The sequence below is a fragment of the Thunnus maccoyii genome, chromosome 9, assembly GCF_910596095.1.
Source record: "Thunnus maccoyii chromosome 9, fThuMac1.1, whole genome shotgun sequence".
In the NCBI taxonomy this organism is placed as follows: domain Eukaryota; kingdom Metazoa; phylum Chordata; class Actinopteri; order Scombriformes; family Scombridae; genus Thunnus; species Thunnus maccoyii.
The window spans coordinates 26,280,150-26,307,271 of NC_056541.1; the positions used below are offsets into that span (position 1 = coordinate 26,280,150).

General features: G+C 39.0%; 1 protein-coding gene across 2 annotated transcripts; it reads right to left on the reverse strand.

Annotated features, from left to right (window-relative positions):
* Positions 1-17: 17 nt before the first annotated feature.
* slc15a4 (solute carrier family 15 member 4) lies at positions 18-27,034 on the reverse strand. Of its 2 annotated transcripts, XR_006098077.1 has the most exons (10): positions 26,840-27,034; positions 25,990-26,620; positions 23,516-23,808; positions 22,679-22,820; positions 22,319-22,399; positions 19,195-19,375; positions 15,285-15,443; positions 10,631-10,789; positions 9,816-9,909; positions 1,944-2,031 (listed from the first exon to the last, which is right to left on the reverse strand). XR_006098077.1 is itself a non-coding variant. In XM_042420789.1 (9 exons), exons 2-9 carry the CDS (start codon positions 26,566-26,568, stop codon positions 1,880-1,882), a joined length of 1,746 nt encoding a protein of 581 aa, XP_042276723.1. In that variant the 5' UTR covers positions 26,569-26,620; positions 26,840-27,033; the 3' UTR covers positions 18-1,879. The 2 variants fall into 2 exon arrangements, 1 of the variants encoding a protein (XP_042276723.1); XM_042420789.1 differs by lacking the exon at positions 9,816-9,909 and having other exon boundaries at positions 18-2,031; positions 26,840-27,033.
* Between the last annotated feature and the right edge of the window lie 88 nt (positions 27,035-27,122).

Here is a 27,122-nt window from a genome sequence, read left to right on the forward strand (position 1 = left end):
CAGGGATTACAACTACATACGTTTGACACTTTCACCAGTTTAATATGAACATCCAACATTGTAACACTGTATATGACAGAAAATAAGGAAAGGCATAATAGGTCCCCTTTAACAAATCTTTGTAAGAGGACTGAGATGACACAGCAAGTGTATATAAAATATGCAATAAAACAAGGAATATCCATTTATCCAAACAATTAAACACAAACTAAAATCAACCATCCCATACTGTCAGCAAGATAGCTTCTGGTTTTTATGTATTATGACAACAAATGTACCTTCATTTACACCACAGGGTAAACACTGATCTGAGTTCCCAAAGGCAGTTTTTTACTTTTCCTGGAGAGTTACACTTGACACTATTCCTCGAGCCCTGAGAGTTTTCTTGTTTTAATACCATTTTGTAGCTTGTGCTGTACCTTATTTGGAGGCTTGAAGAATCACACACACAGGCAGTATCTTTCTTCTTAAAAATATAAAGTTAAAACAAATGTATCACAGTCTAATAAATACAACAACAAAACAGATGCTTATTTTTTAAGATTTTCTGGCAAAGCTTCAAAACCATAACAACACTGCAAAAAGTTCCTGACAAGAAATACTGCGATTATGGCTAAATTTAAAGCTAAAGATGTAAATGTGAATGAGTTACATTTTTCATTCTTGTCATTTTATCAAGTCAAAAACTATTTTTTATCACGATCCAAGCACTAATGCCACAGATATTTTAAGAGCTACACTCAAGGTTTCCTATTAAGCTTAAGGTTAGGTTCTAATTAGTTGTGTCACACTGACTTGCAGCTTTGCAGCTTGACCAAAAAAAAAAAAAAAACTGCTCTGAAGCTTCAAAGGAGTCATGGAGTATTTTTAACATGAGGAGTTATCATTATTCATGTATGGTGCTGTCTGTGGATTTATACTGGATTTACTGGGTGGATTTATGTGGATTTACAATATGCAATCACAGGCAGTGGAAACAAACGTGGGATACTTATTTTTCTCCAAATATTAGATTTGAATATTAGATCTGATTAGTTGAATATAAATTGCAGTGTGTTCGTTTGGAATCTCCACAAACAAAAAAAGCCCAATTCTGTCTCAACAATAACAGCAATCACCTCTGGGAATCTGCACCAACACATAAACATAAAATTACCCTCTGTATTAATTTCCCATTCAATTTGTTCACAACTTGGATGTTGCTGCATAGGTATTTGAAGCTCTCCCGCAGCCCAAAGAGGATAAACATAAATAAAGAATAACGCTAACATTCAAGTACACTTAATGCATAGAACACCCCAATGTCAGGCTGTGGATGAATGTCCAGAAATACTGTAAATAATTTGACTAAATAGTGATCATTTGTCATACTAAGGTCAGCAAGAAAAGTGGTTAGCATAAAAGTTCCTGCAAAAATAAGACATTGCTAGAAAACAAAAGTAAAAATCTCACTTTAAAAACAACTAAACAAGACTAGAAATATCTAGATATTGTATTTTTTATGGCACCACTCCTCAAGTCAAGTGCAAATGATCAAAGAAAGGTAATAGGAGTAAACACACAGGAGTAACAGAGTACAGTAGAAATGAATTAAAAACATAACTCCTGTATTAATCTCTATATTTTCAGTGGTACCTGTACATCCAGCAGTGATGTAAAACCATTATTGTTATAAAAAAAGAGGATAAAGAATCCCTGATTACAAGCTAAAACAAACTTAAATAAGAAACATATATTTAAATGTAAAACGTTTTACAGTGGTGACGTCGTAGGATTTGATTAGTAAGTACCTATTCGACAGGCTCTTTGGGCACTGTGTGATTTGACCGGGAAAGGCAGGTACGGTGAGAGGGATACACTATGGGGCTTGTTGTTGGGGTCAAGAGGAGATGTGTCTCTGCCGTTGGCTTCCTGCTCTGGCCCTCTGTTTGTCATATTTGACAGAAACAATGAGGAAGACCAGCAAGGTGACGCCCTGGATCCCCGCCAGAAGAAAGAAGTAGTAGTGCAGAGAGCAGTCATTGATATTACCTAGGAAGAGAAAACAAAGGCATTATTATATCGAATATTTAGGTGACACTCTAAACAGCTGAGAAGTAAGACTGACCTTCAGATGACACTAATGACAAATATGGAAATTTGAGGAACAAAAGAATCAGTCATGACATATTCAGAGAGGGACATTATTCCATGTTAAAAGAAAACCAAAGGTAAATGGCCACAAGTGTTTGTGACTATGGCAGGTTCCTGTGTTCCTGCTAGACATAAAAGGCAGTCTTGAAGTGAGAATGGCAGGAAAACATGATTCTGTCAGGAATTAGGATTCAGCAGGGGGGCTTGTTACTTCTCATCTCACCACATTGAAGCCCTCTGAAAGTGAAGATGCTTGACCTCACACTTCAGTGTTGATATAGAAAGGCAGTATTGTTGACTGAAGTATCAGAAATAACAGCACAATGTGGGCCCTCAGCTGTGATTCGAGCCAGGGAGTCTTTCATCGGTATTAAAGGGACAGTTTGTTTCCTAGTGGGAATAGGATGCAATAAAAGGTAGCCAAAAAAAAAATAAAATAAAATAAACGGATGCTTCCTTTGTGATTTGCTGGGACTGAAGTATGAGTTGTGTACAGGAGGGAGGGGACGACACACAGAACTAGAACTAAGGGCATAGAGTAAGTTGCAAGCATCTAAAAATGGAATAACGCCACTTCTTGACATTCCACAACCACATTTTTTTTTCCATACTGGGTCTGGGGAATTCAACCGGCAGCCTTTAAACTCAGGCTCTAACTGTCTTAACATTTGCTGCACTGTTGATTGAAGAGCTCGTCCATATTCAGCGATTAACCTCAAGAGGAAAGCTCTAAACAAATCCTGTTTTCGCTTTGCTGGGGTTTTACATGAAGGGCAAAGCTGACAACAATACAATTGTCTCCACTGTTCAAGTACGGAGACAATTGGATTGGCATTAGAGCGGCTTTTTTCCTCTTGACCATGTCAGGCAGACCAATTGACTTTGCAGCCAACTGCGTGAGATGATGCTGTGTACTACTTTGCTAGAAGAGGAGATGTTTTTGGGTGAGCCAGCCTTTGAAGGGTGCCTTTTTCTTCTTCAGCATATTGAAGAAAATTCCTGTTTTATGTAACAGGTTCTGTGTGAGGCACCGTTTCAACGGTGGACAGAGATACCTATAGCTTACATCCTACATTATCGTCAAACGAGTAAATGTGAAGCCCCAGAGCAATCTGCTGTCTTCCTCAGAAAGCTCCTATTAGCTTCTCCATGTCGAGCTGTCACACTGAATAAAGAGCCGGAGAAAGAGAAGCAGGCTTGATTTTAATTAGATATGGGGGCAATTCTCAATTCAACTCCTGCCTATTCACATGGTGAGGAGAGTTTGTGTGTGGTGTGTGGGTGAATGTACTCGAGTGCAGTCTAATTACACCTGTCCGTTTAAAGTTAACAGACTGCTGGGTCGAGATGGTGCTTATGAACACAAAAAAAGGACAAAAAGATTTTAACATTTATTTCAGACCGGACTTCATTGGATATTTTATTGAATCATTTTGGAATGTGTTAAGTGTGATGCAGGTACTTGATCACAGCAGAAACGGTGGATTTTGTATTTTTTAAAGCCTCACTTTTGAAGAGAAGACAACACATTAAGGCAGAACAGGGCGGTTGAGGTCATCGCTTCTTATACTAACTAAACAGCTGAATGTGAACGAATCCTTATAGTCAGAATCCAGAAAGTGCGCTGTAGCAAAATAGGTTGTTTGTACAAATCTTCAATTTAATTCGCACGGAACCCACATAGCGTGATGCAGTCAGACGAGGTTGTACAGTTGACGCTGCTTGTTTGAGGCCTCCGCTTCTCACTTGGGTGGCAGGCTGGCGGGTGTTGTTGGCAAACAGCCTTTTCTTCGTTGATAATTTTGCTATCTGTGGCGTAGAACCCAAAATATTTCCATACACCACTTCTCAGATGCTTCGTGCTGTGATTGTCAGCACAGCTTTGGTCGCAAGTGTCCTCCATTTTAGCAAACAACATAACGTTACTAGCTTAGTTTACTGATATGTCAATGGGCCTTGCAATAGGTCAGGCTGATTGTGAGTTTTGGCTTGTAGTCCTCTGCTGGACCACAAGCCAAACTACGTCAAACAGTCTGTTGCACAAATAGACCATAGTGCAATGTTGAATTTGACAAGGTCATTACAGTTGGAATATTTAATTTTTTATCACATTTAAATGAAAATTTGAATTTTGAATAAAACCTAACAACCCTGCTATACAACAGATGTTGCAAGATGTCAAAACTTTATAGAAGTATTACATTAGTGATGTTAAAGGAATATGCCAACATTTTGGGGTATAATCTTATTCGCTTTCTAGCTGAGAGTTACACGAGGTGCTGGTTGCTGTATTTTGTTATCTTTGGACAGAGTCAGGCTAGCTGATTCCCGCTTCTTCCCAGTCTTTGTTCTACACTAAGCTAACTGGCTGCTAGCTTAATATTTACAGTACAGATATGAGAGTGGTAGCTATCCTCTCATCTAACTCTCGACTATAAAACAAATAAGTGTATTTCCCAGAATGTCAAACTATTACTTCAACACTTACTACAAATGCTAAAAGTCTATGAATCCGATAAGAAAACCATGTGGAACAGAGGGGCAAAACACTGGTTCTTCAAGAATAATGTAAAGTCAGATATATTCTGTTAATATGCACATAAATCTGGCCATATGCCAAAACACAATCTGTAAATTCATTGCAACAGTTGTTTAAAACATGAAACTTTTCCTCACCCAGGTCAGGTATAGTATCACTGCATTAAAGGCAGTGGTGTATCGTTAGGTATCCTTGGCTAACATAGAAGGCTTCATGCCCTTGTACATGATTTAACAGGGCATCCTTTGCTGCTGATCAAAGAGCAGGATTAAGTCATTTGAAACAAGTGATCCCAGAGCTTTGCATGATCACTTGTGATCAGTAGAGCAGATCACACTCTGTAATGTCATCGCGTGTATTGTGCTAATAGATAATTCTTTTCCCAGTCTCTCTGTTGTGTGCATGAGCTTGAGGATAATTAGAAATCGAGGGGAATAAAGGAACATCATGATGATAGGATGCACCGCACAGGACTGATTCTTTGTCAATTTTCTGTGCACTGGGCCATCTACACTATATAGCTTGAAACCTTTGATCTAGGAACAGAGAGCTGGCGGACGACTGTGAAGTTCTGCCAGAGCATTAATGAGATGAGTGGCAAATGGAAAACCCTGACAAACACTTTGACCCCCGTCACAGTTTTAACTTATTTTGCTGTCATCTAAATCTGGTCAAAGGTTTAAGTTGTGAGAAATAGATCAAAAACTAAAGTGCTCTTTGAATAATTCATGAAGTGCAAAACAATGTTGTTAACAGGAGAGCACAGGAGGAAAAGGGTAGAGCATCTGGAACGAGGGCGCTTGCATGTTCAATCGATAACTCACTTTAACAGATAGTAAACCAAGAGTCTCCCGCTGCAGTCTTAATTAACAGAGTAGTGGAGCTTACCAAAGCAAGGTGTGCAGAATGTTCTTATTAATACAAATAATGAAGAGAGAGGACATATTTGTACTGGTAAAGGTTTTAGTACAACATGATCAGTGACAGTATGAAAATAAGTGCAGAATTTACTGCAACATATTCAACACTTTCTGAGTTCGCTCATGGGTAGGAACTAGATGTCCCCAGGCACCTAACAAATCCTGATTTTGTGAAGTTTTTATGATGAAAAACTGTTGCTACTGCAGCTTTAAGATTATTCCGACAGATGACTGAATCTCAAACTTTGTTCTAGATTTCAAAACTTCTCTCTTAACAAGGTCCCAAGGAATGAAAAAAGGACTGGCAAAAAAAAAAACATCCAATTTTTGGAACAGTCCTGAAAATTGTGCAAGGTTTCAATTTTGTAACGGCTCTTGCTCTAATTTCATTATACATTAAGTTAGGTTCTACCTCCTCCTTTTAAGCCTCCACCCCCCAGGGCCCACTTGGCTGCTAAGCACTTTCGAAAATATGGAGGGCTAATTACGGCAGCAAAAGACTAAACAAGGACTGGCTGCGAAAAAAAAAAAAACATTAACAAAGCCCATAAATATTTGACATTTATTTTAAAGGCAAATTCTGAGCAAGGGAGGGAAATAGTACAGACCAATCAGAGTGGATTATTATGGTACAAGCCTTATTGTTACACCATTTTTCACTTCTTAGAGGTCCTGTTTTTCAGCACTGAGTCTTTAAATGATCGGGTTGTGATTACACCGAATGCCCATACATAAGAGGTCAGCTATCTAATATCTGAGTGGTATAACTTGTGGGACAGTTTACCTGCGAATGTGTGAGAGCATATCATGTGGGTCCAGATGAAACGGGTCAATATCAATTTAATGTTTGAAAATGGATCAATTGATCCAGACCTTCAGTGCAATGACCCAATATTTTAGTGCTTCAAGGCATTCAAGGTCTCAGAATGAAATCAGAGAGGGAATCAATGCATGTTTGTTTCGGCAATAAATATAGTCATTTTCTGCAGCTCTCCACTCGCTCATGAAACTTTATGATTCCTTCTAATCTGTGCTGAAACCCACGTTCTTACCTCTGACATGTCTAACATGCCCACCAAAAGTTACATTTTCAAACAGAATAAGAGTTCCATGTTAAATTTGCCAGATCTGACATTAAAGGCTTACATTAAAACATTGACATTTCACTGACTGTGATCCAACGCTACATGAGCAGGATATGCGAATGTCAGCTCACTCTGAATGTCTTAACACGTTCCAGACGTGTGATATAAGATCAGTCCAGGACTTGAGCACTGGTCAAAGAAAAGGCCATTTCCTGTCACGTGTCTCTGGCAGCTCACAAAAACCATTTAATTTGAGTTAAAGATACTGAACAGATACATAAAAGGGTTGTAAATTGAATGCAGCAAAAGACATTTTCTAGAAACAAAACCCCTCTTCTGTATAAAGGATATGCCTGTGAAAAGAATAAAGGTTGATCTTTGATTGACTTGGCTTATGATAAAACACCACCAGGCTGCCTTTGACAGGAGAGATGGTGTTTGGCCAGGCCTACAGTAGCCTATATGAAATACCAATATTAAAGGGTTGAAGGATCAATAATTTCCACACATAATCATACTACGTTTAAAGTTTGAGAACAGACGTGGCTCTGCTCAGCTCTACAGACTTATGCCATGGGCGGTCAGTTACATACAGTATGTGGTCATTCACTCCCATATGCTAAATGGTAAAGTTATTCACTTGCAGACATTCAAGAATCAAAGAACCAGAGGCTGGCATGAAATGACTTAGAGGAATCTTTTTCTTCAGAAAAAGTAATGCTATATGTGTTGACTTGAACTTGAAAGGATTTTTTTATAGCATTTATTTTACAGATGGTTTCATATTGTTGGTAAAACACATTTAGAACCTCAATACTGCAAAAAAGAATTCCTGTACAACCGTTTTTGTCCATGAGGGTGGGTTGAATAATTACAGCAACAATTTCAAATAAAGAATTCTTTTCAGCCACCCACTGGGTTCAGTAAGGTCCCAGAATTGTTGAGCTTACACCAAACACTGTGGGACTAAACAGTTAACTTCTTATTAGGATCATTAGATTCGCTTAGTTGTTCAAAGTAGGGATGTCAATGGTTAACCGTTAATTGGTTAACAAACAAGAATATGTTCGACCGGCTATGCATGACGGTCTGTAAGGTTCATTTGCATACACACACCACTAACGGCTAGACAATTACATGTTCACAACATCAGATATTCTTTTTGAATGGATAAAGCTCACTAATTAAAACTTTATGTACATTACGTTAACTGGCTGCTGGCTGTAGCCTTATATTTAACATACAAATATGGGAGTGGTATCTCTCTTCTCATCTAACTCTCTACAAGACGAATAAGCTTATTTCACAAAATATCAAACTATTCTTTTATAGGACAGGTTCACAATTTTTCAAGTCTGTCTTAAAACAATGTTCAGGTGCTCATATGAACATTGAAGGACATTTTGCTCGCTGTAATCATCCCTCCTGCTGGTAACGGCTATTAAAGGGTCAACCTTCTAATGCACTTGGCGGACAAAATCCACAATCCTTGTTTTGTGCAAAAATGTATTTAGAAGTTTATCTGAAAATTTTATGAGGCTTCAGCGGTTTGAGTTTTTTCAATGCTTTTCAGTAGACTTCAATACAAAATTCCCTCTGTGTGTTTCCTCAGACTGTTTCCCTGTTGAGCTGAGGTGAGAGGTTAGTAGCAAAACAAGGGAATTTGGTACCAAAAAGACTAACTTTGTAAGATATTGACTATTCTGGATGCTAAAGCCTCATATATACATTTTTGCACAAAACCAGGACAGTGGATTTTGTCCCCCATCACTTACATTGAAAGGACATTGGGAAGTTCTTGATGTCTATTATGAACAAGAGGAACGATTACAGCAGAAAAATTACATTTCAGTGTAGGCCTACATATGGGCACCTGACTGTAGTTATAAGACAGACTTGAAACTTTCCATTAATATTGGATGAAAGGAATTTCTACATTAAAAACAAGCATGCCACAAAACAACACACTTAATACATAAAAAACACATTTTAAAACACTGGCCTGACTACAACACAACCACACTGTTCACAAATTGTGTTAATTGTTAAAATTACAAGCTTTTTAAAACATACAAGTACATTTCATTTGCACGGCTACAGCCAAACACACAATAGTGAGAACTATCCCACGGTTCTCTGACTGCCTTTTACCTCCATTAGTTCCTTCCTACACAATGGGACCCTATGCCTCTCAGCAGAATCCATTATCACATAGTTCACCACATGAGAAGTGTCAGTAAAATCCTAATGGGCTGCCGAATAGTCGACTGCTCACAAATGGCTTGAGTGGTTGGGGTATGGTGTGTGGGCATCATATGACCTTCTCTGTCAACTTTACTAAACTAAGAATTTCAGCTTTGAGCTTGACCACTTTCCAAACCAGCTGGGAACACCATAACGAAGAAAAGACTCTACGGACTCTATGAAACACTCTACCTATGCTGACTAACATTACTTTGTGCAGAATGGGGGGGGTAGGGGGGGGGAGTGACAGCATGACAGAAAAGCTGAGCATCCACCAGTATGATGCCAGACTAGCAGTGCCATCTCCATGTCAACGCTACAGGGACAGCTTTACTTAAGAGGAGCAGGGCTACGTAATCAGACCCCCAGTCTGTGATTAATGTTGCTCATCTGTCTTCAGGCCCGTACAGCTCAGTACAACTCAGCACAGCTCACCCAAGATGCTGTTTATTGCACACCATTTTGCCTGCAGCCATGGAAATAAGTTGAAACCATTCCACCTAGAGAGCCATGAGATCTGGAAGACGCTAACATCCAACAAACTGTGAAAAACAGCCACAAAAAAACTAACTGCACAATTCCTGACTGTACTTAATGCCTAAGCTTTGTGCAATGTGTCTTTTATCAGTGGCCAGGAGGATGTTTTGTTCCATTTCTTCAGCACACCTTTTAAATGACTTGTTTTGGAAAGCAAAAGAAGTCTTACAGGCAATCCGACTCCGGTTTAACTGCCCCTCAATTGAAGCAAGGCTGAGCAAAGGATAGATTTATGAAGCGTGCCAAGCGTCTTCCAGTGCTAACATCATCAAAAGTACCTCCCTACCTGTCGGCACACTGTATTAATGAGCTATTAGGTGTTTGTGTGTAAACAATTTACAGTGTTGGCTTATTTACCGCATGCTCAGGGAAAAGTGCATCTGGGTTGGGAGCCTCCTCTCGCTAGGGAACCCATCCATCTGCTGCCACCACCGCGCTATTCATTCCACCACTTGGACAGATTTACACAAACCTTTTGTCGTTAGTCTGACATGTCTATTTATTATGGGAAACACTTTTAAAACAAGAGAACTGCACAGGATGTTGTCCCCACCCTCTCTGCGTCTAATTTACAAAGTCTTTAAGTGGATTTTAAATCAGCACGAGCTATGTACATTCTTTCGGTATGTCCCTAGAAAATAAATTTCTGTATCCTGAATCGATACCAACAATTCTATTACCAGTCCACATGTACGGTCGATGTGCAAAGTCAATAATGCACTCTACATGCAATGGACATGTAACAGCAGGTTTGACAACTGTGATGCTCAGTTGAGGTGGTGTTTGGACAGCCCAGAGAGAATTGTATGAGCAAAGATCAGTCATCCCCCTGCTGAAGATGTTTTGACAAGAGCAGCATCATTCTTCAAATTCAACCGCAGACAAAGTAATCTCACGTAGGCATCCCATGACTCTGCATGCATGTCAAATGGCTATGAGGCCAATAACAAGCACAACAGGAGTCTCACACCAATTAGAGCAATTGCTTGTTTCTGAGCAACTCTGTCAGCACTCATATGTACAACTCCATTAACATCCAGCCTTCACAGCTCCTTATTCAAGATTATGTCAGATATTGTTATGGAACTGGTACAGACTAATGACTGACTTATTAGAAAACATGTTAAGCTTTCAGTTGTTAAGTTGAGTGTATAAGTTTTTTCATCTCTTACCAAAGTCTCTGTGTGATGACATCCAGCCAATCTCCTTGATGGACACAATAGCCAACAAACCAGAGCCCACAAAGGAGCCAATCCCAGAGAAAAAGAAGAAGAGCCCCATAATGGCACTCTGCATGGACTTGGGGGCAGCAGAATAGGCAAACTCCAGACCTGCAACAAAGAGAGTCAACAGATATTTGCTGAATTCTTTGTGGAATGTGTCAGGCATGAAACCTGTAACGACAGCTTACGTGTTGTGAACTGTAGCAAATAGAAGAGAAAGCTGGTGTAATGTAGCTCGTTTTATCATGCTTCTTAGACATATACTTTACCTGAACATATACTGTCTGTAATAGTGGAGAAAACACCATTCATCTGTTCAATATATGTATGAAACATGGTGGGTTTTGTTGTCAGCGACTATTTTGCTTTTAATATACTGTATGTGAGACCACAAGGCTTATTCAGCAGCTGCTTGGCAGCAAATTTTCCATGGTGGCACTGTTCTGTTGTGCCATTGTTGGGTATCAAGTCTGCTATGCACTGGTCTCAAAAACAGTTATTTCTGGAAAAGACATCACTTGGTATTTACTGTGTTATGAAAGAAAAGAAAAGAACTGAGAAAATGGGCAAGAGACCTAAAAGAAAGAGATGTGGGGGATGAGGGGAATAAAATACATAGAATCTGTGTCTTTTTTTTGCCTAGTGATCTGTCTGCCTGCAAGCGGACATTGATAATTTCATGGCACCTCAAACGTGATTTTTCAAATGAGGCCCTATAGCTACATCTGTCAGGAGAGATTAGAAGGCTGCGGTTAAATACGTTTGCCTTTTAAGACCTTCCTTAGAGAGGGACATAGAACAAATTAATGTGACGAACAGTTTCCTTACAGATACCTGCGCTACTTCTGCTTAAAAAAAAAAAAAGCTTCATAAGAAAAGGCATGAGGTAAGAGCATGGCAAACATAAGGTTATTACTCAGTGGAAAACATGAATGACCTTTCTAGAAGTTCACAGCGATATATTTGTTTATATCCTAAGCTAACCTTTTGATAACAACAAACACTGGTCAATAGCTGTGCATATCACAGGGGATTGCAAAGGTTGCTGAGGCTTCTAAGATACAACTCTGCACAGCACAGGGAACAACACGGACCAACGTTGCAACATTATGTTAAATCAAGCCCTTGTCTATCTGTGAAAACAATAATTCAAGATACAGTCAAAGTGACGTTCATGTCTCCACCACACGCAGAACAAACAGCTTGACCTTTCTCGACCAAAAGGCAGAATTATTAAAGAAAAAAAGGAAAATTTAGAATTTTTGAATTTCAAATGTGTATATAATTTTTCATCTCCCAAGGGCGCTGTTGGAGGGGTGATTTTTCTTTCTTAGAAAATAACATTAGCCTTTAACATTTTCAAAAGAGCAATACATAATTAAAAATACTGTAGGGGATAATTTTGCTAAGTTTTTGCAAATTCTTATTGCCTGAGAGCAGACACTGCTGGGTTCTGCGGGAGCAAAGAATTACTCATTGTCCTACAAGACTGGGGATTGCAGCGAAGAAGCTTGATGGCACCAGAGGTTTTAAACAGATTTATTCAAACAGTGGAAGACTAAGGGGAAATATTCCTCTTTACCAGATATATGTCACAATTCTGTCAGCCAGATTTCCTTGACATGAGCCCTGTGGGATAGCATGGAGTACGTTTATTTTAGGGATCCCTATAGCTTTGTTATGTCTGGATTTGACTTTCATAGGGACCTGCATAGTTTTGTGCGAATTCCAGTGTTTTATAGGAGTCTTCTGTTAAAATCCTTTATTATACCTGAACTTATTAAACAAATTTCAGTACCCATGGATTTTAAACTTAAAGAAGACAAATGTACATTCATTTCAAAAACCCTGGAGTGACTGGATGGGCTAGACAATTCTTCCACTAAAGCGAGAAAAAAAAGTCTTAAATATTAATGGTTCAATCTTCACTCTTGATATAGAAATAAAGCAAGTGCTATATAGAAGAGCCTACCACAACATAACCCGTAGTAATAGGAGAATGACTCAATCATAGCCAGAGGCCTTAACAAACTCAAATCACTAAGATAATTGAGGCTTTAAGCTGTGACCCTGATGCAGAGGAAAAGACATCAAGTAAGACAGAAAAAAATAAGACAGACACAAAACAGACAGATAAACACAATATAAGGCAGATTTTTTGTTGTGCACAGTTCTAGCATCTCTCACAGACCCCTCTTTTAATAAAAGAGAATATTGTTGCTGTTGTTTCTATTCTTGTCAGATATTTTGCAGCAAGGATTTGATACAACATTAGAGCAATTTCTCATTTTGTCACATTATTGTATTACTAGAGCAATGCGCCCTTATTTCTCATAGCTTTTAATGAAATGGCATTTCCTCTTTAGGTCAGGGCTCACAAGAAATGAGAGCTGGCTTGCTGAGCAGTTTCTGTAAAGTATCAGAGAGGAAGTTTGCAGCTGTCAGTTCCAGCATGAACTATTCTGACCTGCTTCTGCTTTGATTCAATGCTTTTCTTTTAAATCATTTTTCTGGAGAAAAACAAGGAATCTATTTCTCCAGGGAAAGCAAACACTGCTAATTTTCCAGTGAAGGACTACGGGTGGCTTCATATTGATGAGCGTGTGTCTAAGAGTGGTTTGGTATGGTATTTACTGGAGTGAATCATCTGAGCAGCAACAATAAGACCACTCTGAATTTAAATCAGACCTGGAGATATATTCACAAACATTCCTAATGTGAAGAAGTAATCCAAGTGCTGTATTGTGTATTTCTAAGAAGTTTTAATGTTTTCTTCTTCTCTAACTTCTGTTAGTAGTTCGAAGATAAAATCTATTCACAAAAGATCTCAGCAACAGCTTCTAAGGTGACTAATGAATTGGGAGGATGGTTAATATAAAGCTTAGGACTGTCTTAAAGTGCGATGTGTTGGTTTTATGTGTTGAGGATTTGAGATATCTGCCTTTGGAACTTTGGCCGTCACCCCAAATACAATGGAGATAAATCAAATTTTGTTTGTGCTGTACAGTGAGAGATTTTTTTTATACCCTTTATACCAGAGTAGCAACATCTCCAGTTGTATTAGGCCAGTGGGGGCAATGTCTCAAATCAATAAACAGGGCCACTTCATGGCAATATTGGATCCTACAAGATTCTTGCATTCTTACAAGGTTTTATATTTTTCAGGTATTTAGTTCACCAGATTAGCCAAAGGTAATATTCTCAACTGTTATTTTACCTATAAACGGTTTCATAATAGGCTCAGTAGTCATCAAACATATTGAAAAAAGCTTGTAAGTGGACCTTGTTTTAAGATTATTTTGTCTTTACTCGTTTTTCAATTTAATTTCCTGAAAAAAAAAAAACTCTTTGATGATAAATATCACTATTGCAATATGAAAAACATTTTATATCATCATGCAAAACATCTGACAAGTTCTTCCTGGAGGTTTGCATTCCCTGCAGTGATTAAAGCCCAATGCAAGGCTTTTTTGGTCATTAACTCGTTATATTGTCTGTGGGAATATGACAGTTTCAGTTTGTATTGTAAAACGTTGCCGGCTTTACAGTGAACCAAGGACTGTTCTTTTGTTTCTACAGTCATTAGGCTGTACAGTGCAGCATAAACAAGATGCATAGCATTCTTATAAAGATGTTTAAGAATCATTATCTGCCTCTTTACATGTGACTGTAACTGTAAGCACCCTGATAATTAACTGATGATTAAACATACCGTCACTGTCTGTGTATTCAAGTGTAATATGTCCTAATGAACAGTGCGTCACCTGGGGAAGTATGCTAATTGGATAATTAACAGTAAGACTTGCAATACAGTGTATGTCAGTACAGTTTGTGCATTATCTTTCTTGAGTGTGAGAATGTGTGATGGTGAGGGCAAGACATACATTGTAACAGCCATTTCATATGCTGGGAAATATTTTTCATAGAGTTCATGGTGGTAAATGTCAAAATATCAGGTGATAGAACATTGAGGTGAGAAGTTGAGGTCATGATGGTAATTGTGTTGCCGCGGTTGCTACACCCTCAGGGTTACACGACACAGTATAAAGTATATATCTATGTATTTATCCATCTTATTATCTATCTGTTTGGACGACAAGCAGAGGAAGAGCGCTAATGTGATCTCGGTCACTGGCTGGAGCGAGGTCACAGCTTCCATCATCGTTTCAATCCTAAAAGGTTACTTTATCCACACCTTATTTATAAAATGTCCCATTACTGGACTATGTCTTGCAGTGCTGTGAGAAAATCGGGATAATCAATTATCGATCGACGTCTTGGGCTATTTACTTTAGACTACAACCCACAAACAGATTACGCTGGTGCAGTCTGGCAATGAATCAAGTAAACTGTTCAAAAAGGGTTTACACATTAGTCTTCATTGCATTCTGCTGAAAAGAATGAGCACTACAGTTTAAAGCCTGCAATCCATTCAGAGTGGCTCAGTGTGAAGGTAATTGAGACCAGCTCGAACCATGCAACCACTCAGGCTCGTCACTGGAGGATATAGTATTTTAGTCTGAATCATATGAATATTAATGTCTACTTGACTGCAGAGCTTCTAATAGCTCCAAATTCCACAGGAGATGTCAAACAACTGTACCTGCAATGCTGGCAAAGATTTCACTGATTCCTATCAGCACGTATTGAGGCACTTGCCACCATATGGGTAAATCTGCTGCGTAGTAGACAACGTTGCCAAGCACCTGGTCAATAGTACCATTTGATTTGACAATCTCCAGGCGTTTGGTCTCCAAAATACCTGAGGGAACAGACACAAAAACAGTGTGGAATAGCACAGTTAGCTGAGGGTATTGTAAAAAAAATGGAAAAACAACACAAACACACACATATATAAACTATAATTCTGCAAACAGGGCAAGGGTGAATCTATAGACTCTTAATACACACTTAAGATGAAGACACTCAAAGTAAATATCACTCTGAAATCCATGTCACCAACAAACAGCCAAACACTGCAAGAGTTATAGGACTCAGTGACAGTCCATTAAGGATTTAGCTAGTTTTAAGGCTACGCTTACACTTCATTAAGATCGCATCTGCACGCTTCTATATTGTGGCAGTTAGTAATGGACCAGTGCAGATGGTTCAATAATAACAGCCAAGCAGTTGTCATCAACTGCTGCCGACTCCTTAAAGCTTTATTCGATAGCTATTATCATGTAACCAGCGGCTATTTCCAGATAACTCCCAGAGACAGCATCCAACTACACTTAATGCTGTATTTGAGAGGAGTTCTAGCCTTGTAATCCGACTATCCTATAATACCAGCCGTCCATCTCAGGCAGTGTGGCCACTGGGCTGCCCAGAGCAAGTCTCTCACTATAAACACCCAACCCTGCTCGCCCCCCCCCCCCTTCTCACTAAACATCACACATCAGACAACCCAGTGTGATCCCTGGCAACTCTGCTCCAGTCTTTATGAAAAAGAGACACCTAAAAGCCATTGAGCTTTAACCAAAGGAGATTAGCATATAAAGTTAAGAGAATGTGATAAAACATGCTAAAAAAAACATCACATCAAAAGCAGTGTCAGCACAGCTTTTCAGAGCTGGCCCCAGTGTGTGGTTGAAGTCTGGGATCATTGTACATAAATGAAAAGGGGATCAGAAACAGTGAGAGTGTCCACATGACAGCGTGTCTTCGTCTGTCCCTTTGCACTGCATAGGAGGTCCAGCCGTCCTTGTGCCTTGCGTCAAACCCTGTGAAATATAACTGCACCAATGTCATCATGACAAATTCCTGCACATTGCTTGCACATGGTGATGAAAGTGATTCTAACTCTGAACAGCAGTGGTGCAGCCGATGTTGTGGACACAGAGTGGCAGGTTGACAGCGCGACGTGTTGGATTGACTATTCTCTGGGCAAAAGATGCCACACTTGGTCATTCACAACTATCCATCTGTCAGTCTCTGGACAACATGATTTCAGTTAGTGGACAGATGTAGATAAGCACTAAGGACATGCAGAAAGCCAGCCAAGGGAAATGCAGTTTGAAACATAATAACAGTGTAAGGCAGCTCCCAGGAGTCAGTGAGTATGTAACTGAATGAATGTGAAGCAAGGCAATGCTGCGGATAAACAGCACACAGTCTCAGCAAATCATTCTTGGATGAATAAATGTTGAAATATCTATGATGCATGACAGAAACAGTTCTAATATCATTATTACTCAATAGCACAAAGCACATTATTGTACAGATTTGATCCAGTCGTCCCATTTGTCTTTTAAAATCCAGGTCAGGACTGTGTTGCACACTAGTTGTGTATTCACCTACTGTTCTGTGACCAATGCCCACACCACTGCACCATCGTAAACCCTTTCTCTCCACTCCCAGGACTTCAAATTGCTTTCTGCAATATTCAGAATTTATTTTGCCTGAATTCAAATGCAAGGATTGCACTTTCTTTCAAGTAGCCAAATGGAAAAGTAGATACCTGAGTAGCTTTCCAAAATCAGAAATTAACATGTTAAAGCACCTTTCCGTCTAGAAATGCTCAAGTGCGCTGAAAAGAAAATATTACTTTGGACTGAAAAGTAGACACATTAGATTTGCTTAATAGACCTTTTACTACATCACACTGATTGAAAAGGATGTTTTTGATGGGCTAAGTCAGGCTTTGTTAACTCTCAAAGTAGACCATCAAAATATTCTCCCCCAAACTTTCTCAGCTCCCCGTCAACATGTCAATACCCTGTAAAGTAAGGCATAGAGTCATTCCAGTACCACTTTCTCTCTCTCTCATGTATAAAAACACAAACAAAAACTGCAGATATTTAGACGGGTACTATTTCCTTTAACCTTTAGCTCATGCATTTAGTCTATGGATTGTACTCACCACTTACATACAGCTGCTTGAATCACGGAGTGCAGCAGCTCTTCATGAACCACAAATACTATGTTTTGCAATTAATGGCCTGTTGATCATGCAGCCTTTTACACATTGATCTGGTTCTTCTGTCAGACGACTGCAGAGGCAATAATTAGTGGTAGTATAGTATATAAAATACTCTACTTTGCATAATAATTCGTGTCTGACATGTTTTTTCTACAAAAAAGGTTAAATTATCTTGTTAAAATCCTTCAAACTAAATCTACTCTGTGTCCCTCATTAAAAATGCTAGAATCTATAAATATGAAATTTTTTGTTTCAAAAGTTTAACTAGGATGTTGCTTCACTATGAAGTCCATCCTCAGTGTTTGAGCACTGGAGGCTTCACATTTCCACATCATACTACTAACAAACTCTTTGTGATGTCACAAATCCTGCTCGTAGGCCCACCCCTTAAAATTGGATTTTCAATGAGCACAGAGAAACTTTCCACTTTCAGCAGATGAAAGTGAAAACAGCCTTCTAGTGTCAAACTCTACACATACATCATTCTACAGAGTGAAGCTCAAACATTTAACTGTATAAAAAAGAAAAAATATTTAGAGTGGAGGGGGACTTTAAAAATTATTAGGTGAAACTATTCGAAACAATGAACAGGCCTGCCCAGACCTCTAATTGGCATTTTAGAAGTTAATTTAATTATGAAAAAGTAAATCTGTATTTTTCAGGTTTTTCTAATTAGTCTTTGTTTTAATTTTTATGAAAACAATATTAATATACGCTCTAAAAATGTAATTATGCCTCACAATTGTTGTCAAATTTGAGTCAGTGCATGTTTAACAGTCAATTGGCAAACTGCTTGAAGCCCACCAGTCAATATCTAAAAGGTCATTAATGACAGAAAATGTTCATATTCTGTGTGGCAGATGTATTGTGCAACTGCGAAAGGAGAAAGGGCAGTGGTTTCTGAAAATATAATGTGCAGTGATTCTCAAGAGTGTTAGTGATTTGCTTTATTCTTGCCTCCAGGCTTGTCTCTCTCAAAACATTTTAGCCTGGATGTATCATTGCAGCAGCACCCGCTGACAGGCTGGGCTCAGACTTGATTTCCAAAATAATCCACAGGCTGGAACTGAATAGGACTGAGCAGAGCTGTGGCATGCGGGTGCAGTTATACAGGACCAAAAAGTGAGATGCCACAGCTCCCCCTGTGCTCTACAGGGTGAGGAAAAAAGGCAAAACTCTGGGGCTGTTTTTTTTTTTTCCCTTTGCCAGGTGAAAAGTGATGTTTTGATACAGGGAAAATTAACACATCTGTGACACACCATCTGCTGAGTCCCACAAAATAAATGACACAGTAAAGGCATAGACCATACTGAAAGATGTCTCGATATTCCACATATGTCATATTTATACCACTGATGGTGAGGCACTGACATATTGGTTCCATGTTTCAAAAGTCTGCCAGTGTTGAAAATTAAAATGAAGAAATAATGCAGATGTAGCACTACAGCTGCATCGCCTGTTGCCTTGGAAAAACTGATTTCATGTGGCATTTACCACAGAAAACAAGCACTAACTTTGCTTCCTTGGTGTCTGTCTGGCCTACTTACTGTATGTGACAGCACAGAGAGGACATGTCTGTTAGTGCACTCACCCGCTGCCACAGCCGACCACATAACAAAGAACATCCCCACTGCAATCCTCTTCAGAGAGGAGGGCAGCAGGCCGCGGCGTTTCAGGATGGGGTCCACCACTTTGTCCTTAAGGGGAATCAGCATAAGGATGAGCACTGCGTCAAACATGGTGAGCCAAGCTGCCGGGAAGCGGAACGTCATCTGGGGGGTCCAGAGGAGAAAGATGGGATAAAACTGTGCAAAAAGCGACAAAGCATGAAAACTACGGAGAATGTCAGCGCATTCCAACACAGTCCACCAAGTGTTTGTATGCATATGAGTGTGCATGTGTGTATGAGTGTGTGAACTTTGGGCTTGATATTGCTTTGGCACCCCCAGGTGGTCAAAACCAAACATAATGACATGAAAAATATTAATTCAATTACAGTAAAGAAGGCACATAAGCAAACCAATTAATTATTAGAGAATATATAGCAGAATTATACTATTACTATTATTATTAGTAGTAGTATTAGTAGTAGTGGTAGTAGTAGTAGTAGTATTAGAAGTAGCAACATTGTTTTAAAAATGTTTATCTATGAAATGTGCATTTAGTATATGAGACAAAATGCACTTATTTGGTTTAGAAATAAGTTTTTAGCATAGATCTAAATCTATTACCATAAAGTGTAATCTATGAAAGGAATAATTACACTGTGCAAATAGACTGGATGACATATCAGTCAGAAAGAAAAATCATTTTGAGCATATAAAGTATCTACAAGTTCAGGCAATATCTCATTGGGTGAGCAATGAAAGACTGCAAACAACTAGAGATGTTTTTTGCAATTCAAATTCAAAGTGCCATCTGAGCTCCTGATGTGTCTCTAGTTTAACACTTCTGATAGCATCATTTATTCTCAAATTGAATTTCCATTTCTTGGAGTAACCGCTGGCAATCTATACACAGCTCCTTAAAGAGCATTTTCCTTCCTTGTTTGCACATTATCATATTCAAAATGATAGAAAGTACTAAGTGAGATTTTTCCTTTGCCAAAGAAAGCCTGGCATGAACAAGAAGTGTTGGTATATGGTCTCTGCGGCAGGGTATGGTGTTCTGCTTTTTCCACTTCCACTTCCTATGTACATATATACTGTATGCATATATGCTCAATGTGATCTCAACTAGGGGTATGTGTACCCAAGGGCATACTTCTGCAATTACCAGGCAGTATGTTGAAGATTGTGGAGTAACTCAACTAAATCTGAAAAAAATAGCAAATTTACATTCACATACTTTTTGCATTTATGAGGAAAATTAACAGAAAAAGGGGATTATAAATTGGTATGAAGCTGATCTTCAGTATATTTATTGTCACAATAACCAATAAACTACCAGCTATGGCAGGCTGACTCCACAGAACACCTGAGCCATATATAAAATCAACACTACATGCCCTGATTGACAGTATATGTAAACTAGTTATGAAGTAAGCAGAGAAGCCAAAGTACACAGCTAAAAATAATGAAGAAATGGTTGAAACTTCCAGGTAGCAGTAGGAATGCAAACTTAATCGAACCCACTTATAAAAGAGAGACCAAGGTTGAACACTGTTTTGTATAATGGGTTGTGTTAGCAGATAATTAACAAGTTAGTATAAAATATATTTCTGTCTTTGCTTTGGTTTGGTTTTAAGAAAAAAAAAAAAGAAAGTGAATGAATGAAGGCAGTGTGCAGGAGTCAATTTTTTGTTTTGAACCTTTGTTTTCTTTTTGGTGAAATACTGTGAAATACCTCTTCAGGCATCTAAAAATACTCCAATTAAACAACATGAGACGGCAAACACATCACTCTGCTCTAAATGCTCACAAGCTTACAGAAATATGTAATCTTTGAAAAGGGGTTGTGAATTGATGTCACTTACAAGCTACTGCACTACGTGTGTCACTTGGTACCATACAGATAAATCAATCAGGTATTTTAATTGCGAAAGAAAACGAACACATTCCTTACAAAATGTAATGTAATGTTGTAGTCAAGCATTAAGACATGACATACACGCTACCACTGCATAGAAGTAATCTCAGAGCAAAATGTAATCATAAATAATTACAACACATTCACTCCTGCCTCCCGTTAATATTAGTATGGGCTCCGTTTCCTCGAAGAAACAGTATTCGTTCAGCTTAGCCATTAAAATGTGTCTGGTGAGGTGAGGAAGCAAATCACAGAGGTATCTAATCTCACTTCCCTTTTGATGTTGAGAGGTGTGAGAAAAGGCTTAGTTCCATTTTTGAGACTAGATGTATATGTGAAGAAAGAAAACAACCTGCCAATAAAGTTCTTAAACACAGTTAGACACAGTGAAATATGAGTAAACAAAACTATGTCAGATGGTTTCACAGGGTCATAAGTCTCACTCCATGTTATTGTGAAGTATATATATATAAATGCCATATATATATATATATAACACTAGATTGGATTGGGTGGTTAAAGGCAAGTGTTTCACTTCACATTTCCATGAAGTCAGTGCACTTCACTAACACCTCAAGCATGCCTGTTCAAAAAGCAGAACACCTGTGCTATATACATTCTGCACTTCCTAGTCTATTCCAATTTCATCACTTTTAAACCTTTGACTTCTAAGGAGTAGCGCTGCCATGCAGAGTAACTGAGGGGGTTTCAGCCATCAAAGCCCTCCAGAACTCAACATACAATCTTTCGAGACACAGCTATGCCAGCAACACTAGTCAGGAAGAATCAGGTGGAGGCGCTGCGGTGGAGAAATACAATCACAGCCAGGTTGCTAATCTGCGAGGTATTAGTCTGTGAAGTTAGCTTCTGACTTAATCCCCAAGGCATTACAAACCTATGCTGCTGCCTCCAGCTGTTGCCTACCATTGTGTGTCAGTGACCTAGTGACTCCTTTAGTTTCAGCTGTGAAAAATCTAGTTCAAACCTAGTTTTATTATACAGAGGCAGGTTAGAGCTCCACACTGGCGGTTTAAAGTCAACACGTTTGTGCTGAAATATACAATATTTGTTTAACATTTTTTGATAATAACAAATAATAATGTCAAGCCACATGTTGCTACACTGATGCTATTTTTTTATTAAACAAGAAACAGGTAATCTGACTGAATTTCTCCACTCAAGTGTACCTGGTGGGAGTCAGCAGTGCTGTTCGAGGCAGTATCAGGAATCTTCAGATGGAGGCTCTGCAGGATGTACGTTGTCTGCATCTGCAATACAATAAGGAGATTAGAGTCCCAGCATGAAGTAATTCTCCACTTTATGATCACCAGGATGTCTGGCACAAAAACCATTCTCCTCCAATATTGAAACGAAAAATAATCTTCTCTCATATTAACACATGGCTATGCATTTCCGCATCCAGAAAGCCGATGTTCCTATATTAAAATTCCTTCATGTTTTTCATCTTGTGTTTTTGTCTGCCCTCGTCTTTGCCTGCTCAGGTGCGGTTGTGTGAAATATGCCTCGTAAATTTTGATTTAACTTACCTGGAAGTACACAGTCCAGTATGGGATAAGGGCTAGGAAAACAGGGAGGATTTTCACCAGGGCTTTCAATTCATCTACTTTCTCTTCTGGAAATTTCCCTCCATAGGTCACTTTGGCACCATCTAATAGTGTTGGTTTGTTGCTTCAAAGGAATAAAAAGGAAACAAATTAAAGCACTAAAGCTACAGTGTGATCAACAGCATAAAATAAACAATCAATGAATATTAAATTAACTAGAATTATACTAAACTCTTGAAGTGAGAGCCTTAATCTGCCTTTTTTATGAACATCTTACCCTTAAAGAACAGCACTTCTAGAGAAAGGAAAGAAATTTTATTCTAAAGCCTATAATCCCCATCTCTGGAGAAAATACCTTAATAAGGAATTCTTGAAAGGCTGCTCGACTGGCCAACTTAAAATATTTAATGTCAAGTTTTTGAACTGATTGCGCTACTTTGGTTCAAAGTCAAGTAACAGCTCTTGAGAATAACTTTCCACCACAGGGAAAGGAGATGAATGCCTGGACCAGTGGAGAAAAAAAATTATACAGGGGGATCAAAAGAGGCTTTAACATAAAGGTCTACCAACAACACCTAGCTGTGTTATTCCGCTGGATCAGTCACAATCCCGCTAAACTCAAAAATACTTGCTACACTGTTGGAAAGAGCCTTCCCGTTCAGATTTATGAATGCTTTGCTTCACTGCAGTTATTGTGAGCATGCTGTTAGTCATTCAGTGCATTTTTACCACTTTTTATTGCCTGACAATAGTGTTTTATGCTATGGTTTTCCATCACCACATAAAACGCCCTCAACGCAGGTGATAAGCTGCTCTTACCGGAGCAGATTAGGCTCCTTGGGTTTTTTGGAACAGCAAGCGAAGCTCAGAATCTTAAACATATCTGTGAAGGCACTGCCATCAGCAGGTTTGGTTATGAAGACAGTTCGGCCCAGGAGAAAGACCAGGAAGGAAACCCCAAGGCACACGGTGGGAATGATGTAGCCAAGCTCAAAGCTGATGTTTTGCTGGATGTAGGCCACGCCTCCCAGTGACAGGATGGCTCCTAAGTTGATGCACCAATAAAACCAGTTGAAGAATCTGCGTGTGGCCTCCGGTCCTCTGTCTTTGACCTGATATGACACAGTACAGACAACAACCAGTCATGTAACTGCCAGTTCATCCACCGTACATGGAGAACGTAACATCACTTTGATATGGAAGTTTTCAAAGCAACATGATGCAACTAATTCCAGAAAGACCAAACCGTAAGCATTCAAACTGCAGTTGCATCAGGCAACAAAGCTACAACATAATTATATAGTACATACTGTATCATTATATATTTTAAGGGAACAAGTTTTAAAAAATCCTGACTAACATAAGCTATAAAAAATAAGTTTCACTGACAAAGAGGAACAAAGATCACAAGCTGAAACTCACAGGAACATGACATAACATTTAATTCAACACAGAAAAATAAATGTCTAAAGCCATATGAAATTAGTTTAAGTTTAATACAACAAGTATAAAAATTGTTTAAGTGTGTAGAGGGTTTTTGTTTGACTTAAGGGAGGGATTACCAAAATAAACAGCATTTTTTTTTTGTTTATTCTTGATCTGCTTGCCATGGCTTTAAGCACTCTTACATGACTTGCTATGATAGCCTACACCATCGGCTTACCAAAACTGCAATAAATTCAGTTAAATGTCCATGCAAGCAAATAATATTATTCTCACAATGGCAGTGAGCCATTCCACATGCAGTTATCCCGGTGGCAGAAAAGATTTTATCGATGTGTGATGAAGTGGATATGTCTTTTATATATATGAGGGAAAAAATGCGGCGGTACAGCCACAATTAACTATTGGCGAGATAATGTCACGACATTACCGAGCTGATGATGAGCATAAATCTTCCTGGAGCTCCTCACTGCAGTTGTTCAGTGTCAGTTACAGAATACATCATAAGGCTCAAGCTGACCACCTGATTGTCATGTGTCTAAAATGATACAAACATCATGAGCAGGGTGTATTTTACACAGGAAATGAGTGGTAGTGTTCCCTTCAGCTGTTATTTATGTGATGACAATATCAGTATTTAATTTACTGTGCAGTGTTGACCCTCCATCATATACAAAATAGGGGCACAATTTGTTTTTCCTGGTGTATCACATAAATGACATATTTTCCTCCCTTCTGATTCCTGATTTGATTTCATATCTCAGCTTTACCAGCTGCCTACTACACAGGTGCATCTATCCTGGTCCGGTGTGCAGCTTGAGTAGATCTGTAACCTGACACAGTTATGCTCAAGTTGCACAATTTATCAGGAAACTGACAACATTGACACAATTTTCACTCTGTAATATTGTGTCATTAATTCTTAGATATCAAGCGGCACGTTTCAGAGTTTTGACCTCTACTTTTACTCAAACAGAGCAATTTTCAAGTTTTAACATCTCCCACTTCCTTTTATTCAGGACTTTCACTGAAACTTCACTATTGCCTTTATACAATAGCTATTATATATCAAATTCAGCACTCATTGAAAAAATTGCACATCATGTTTTGTAATGTCATAATATGTCATAATAATTTTGCCCTGATTTATTCCTTATATAGCTGTGATTTTAACTTTTCTAGGCTGCTGTAAGATGTATTCCTTTCTGTGTTTCTCTTTTGCTTCCCCCCAATGTATGGATCTTGCTCCATGTTGCGTATGTTGTGTTTGAACATGATCAAAAGACGCATTGATAGAATCGTGAAAAGCGTGTAATGAGCGTGGTAGGCTCAAGAACTAATCATATTCGCCCTGCCAGTCTCCATTGAAAGGTTTTACCCACTTCTTGTTTGACTATTCTGAAAAACAATGACCCTATTGATCAATGTCTTTCATTTCTATGGCTGCCTCTTGTTGAGGTGCTTCTGGGTAATTTTACAGTATTTTCTCAGCAAACTGGCAGATGTGTTGTGTTTCACTTCTTCTTCTTATTCACAGCATCATTCTTGGGGGTTTTTTTTTGTGTGTGTATGTCTGTGTGTGTGTGCTAATGTGAACTTTATAAGGGAAAATACATTTCGGTGGCCATGATGGTCATGGGAATGCATGTCTAAGTGAACTGTCATGCTAAAACAGAAATCTCATCACATGTCTGACTCAGTTATGTCACACTGCATACCCAATCTTATATAGGCCTATGTCAGGAGACAGATCTCATTCAAAGACTTTCTAACCTATAATGAACTCCATGTCAGTGTTTACAGTTTAATGCAGAGTTTGAAATGTGAATGTAATAATTTTCATACTCTACCTGATCTGCCCCAAACGGAGTGATGTTGGACTTCACAGTACCCACACCTAATGCGATTAAAAACAGTCCACTGTAGACTACTGGGCCACAATATGGTGCCCGAATGGGGCAAGTGACATTGCTTGGAGGGGTACTGTTGGTACTCAGACACTCAGCAGGTTGCACAGGAAACGCGACCTCTTCACCACATAGTCTGGTCCTGGTGTCATCATTAGAAATGAAAGGGAAAAATAGCATGCCAAGAAAATATAGGATCAAACTTGAAGCAATTGTCCAGAATTTCCCAAGGTATGCATCGGCCAACCAGCCTCCAAATGGTGAGATCAGGTAAGTGACTCCCATGAACATGAGAGGTGCCTGGCTTGCTTGTGTGCCCTCCCAATAAAAGGGGCTACTGTTGAGAAACAGGACAAGATTGGACGTGATGCCATAGAATGCAATCCTTTCCAATGATTCAGCCAGCAGGATGGCAGCACATGCTAGTCTTCTTCCCTGGAAAATTGATGGTGGTGGAGGACTGTCCCCAGAACTTGAGTCCAAAAGTGGGGTGCTCTCACCGGCATCCCTGTTGTTAGCCATCCTCAACCAACACACTGGCTTAGGTTGCTTCTTGATTAGTAAGAGTTCAAACCTGCCAAGAAAAGTAATTGAGGAGGTTAAACAGGTAAGTCAAACGTTGTCATCACTGTTTACGCAGAGAAAACAACTAGCGGTACCGAACTCACAACATTTGAAATGTCAAAGAAGAGCCCCCTTTCTTATCACATGTAATTCAAGCTAGTACAAACCACAAGTAAGTGAGCTAGCTTTAGCTTAACGATAGCTTGATAAGAGTTTGGTTATACATTACCTTTAATTATTTAAACACGTCCCTGTGTTCTTCGATTGATTCCATTAAACTAGATAATGTTTACCGCTCAAATGTTTACTTTGTCTCGCCTTAAATCAATACTTTGTACAAAGGAGAACTAGAAGTCAACATAAAAAAAACAACAGTGTCACAGTACTGTCGCGTGACACATCGCCCAGTCAACAAACTGTTTTTACGCTTGCGCGTTGCTCTGGAAACGATCTGTACACGAAACGTCCACAGCCTGCTATGCATCAGCCCATCCCTGTGATTTGGAAGTTTG

Excerpts from the sequence above, each read along its gene's own strand:
- slc15a4 (XM_042420789.1), bottom strand. The coding sequence starts at position 26,568 with ATGGCTAACAACAGGGATGCCGGTGAGAGCACCCCACTTTTGGACTCA. Across the intron at positions 22,821-23,515 it reads AAGGAGCCTAATCTGCTCCG|CAACAAACCAACACTATTAG; the intron begins GTAAGAGCAGCT and ends ATTCCTTTGAAG. Across the intron at positions 22,400-22,678 it reads ACTGGACTGTGTACTTCCAG|ATGCAGACAACGTACATCCT; the intron begins GTAAGTTAAATC and ends ATTGTATTGCAG.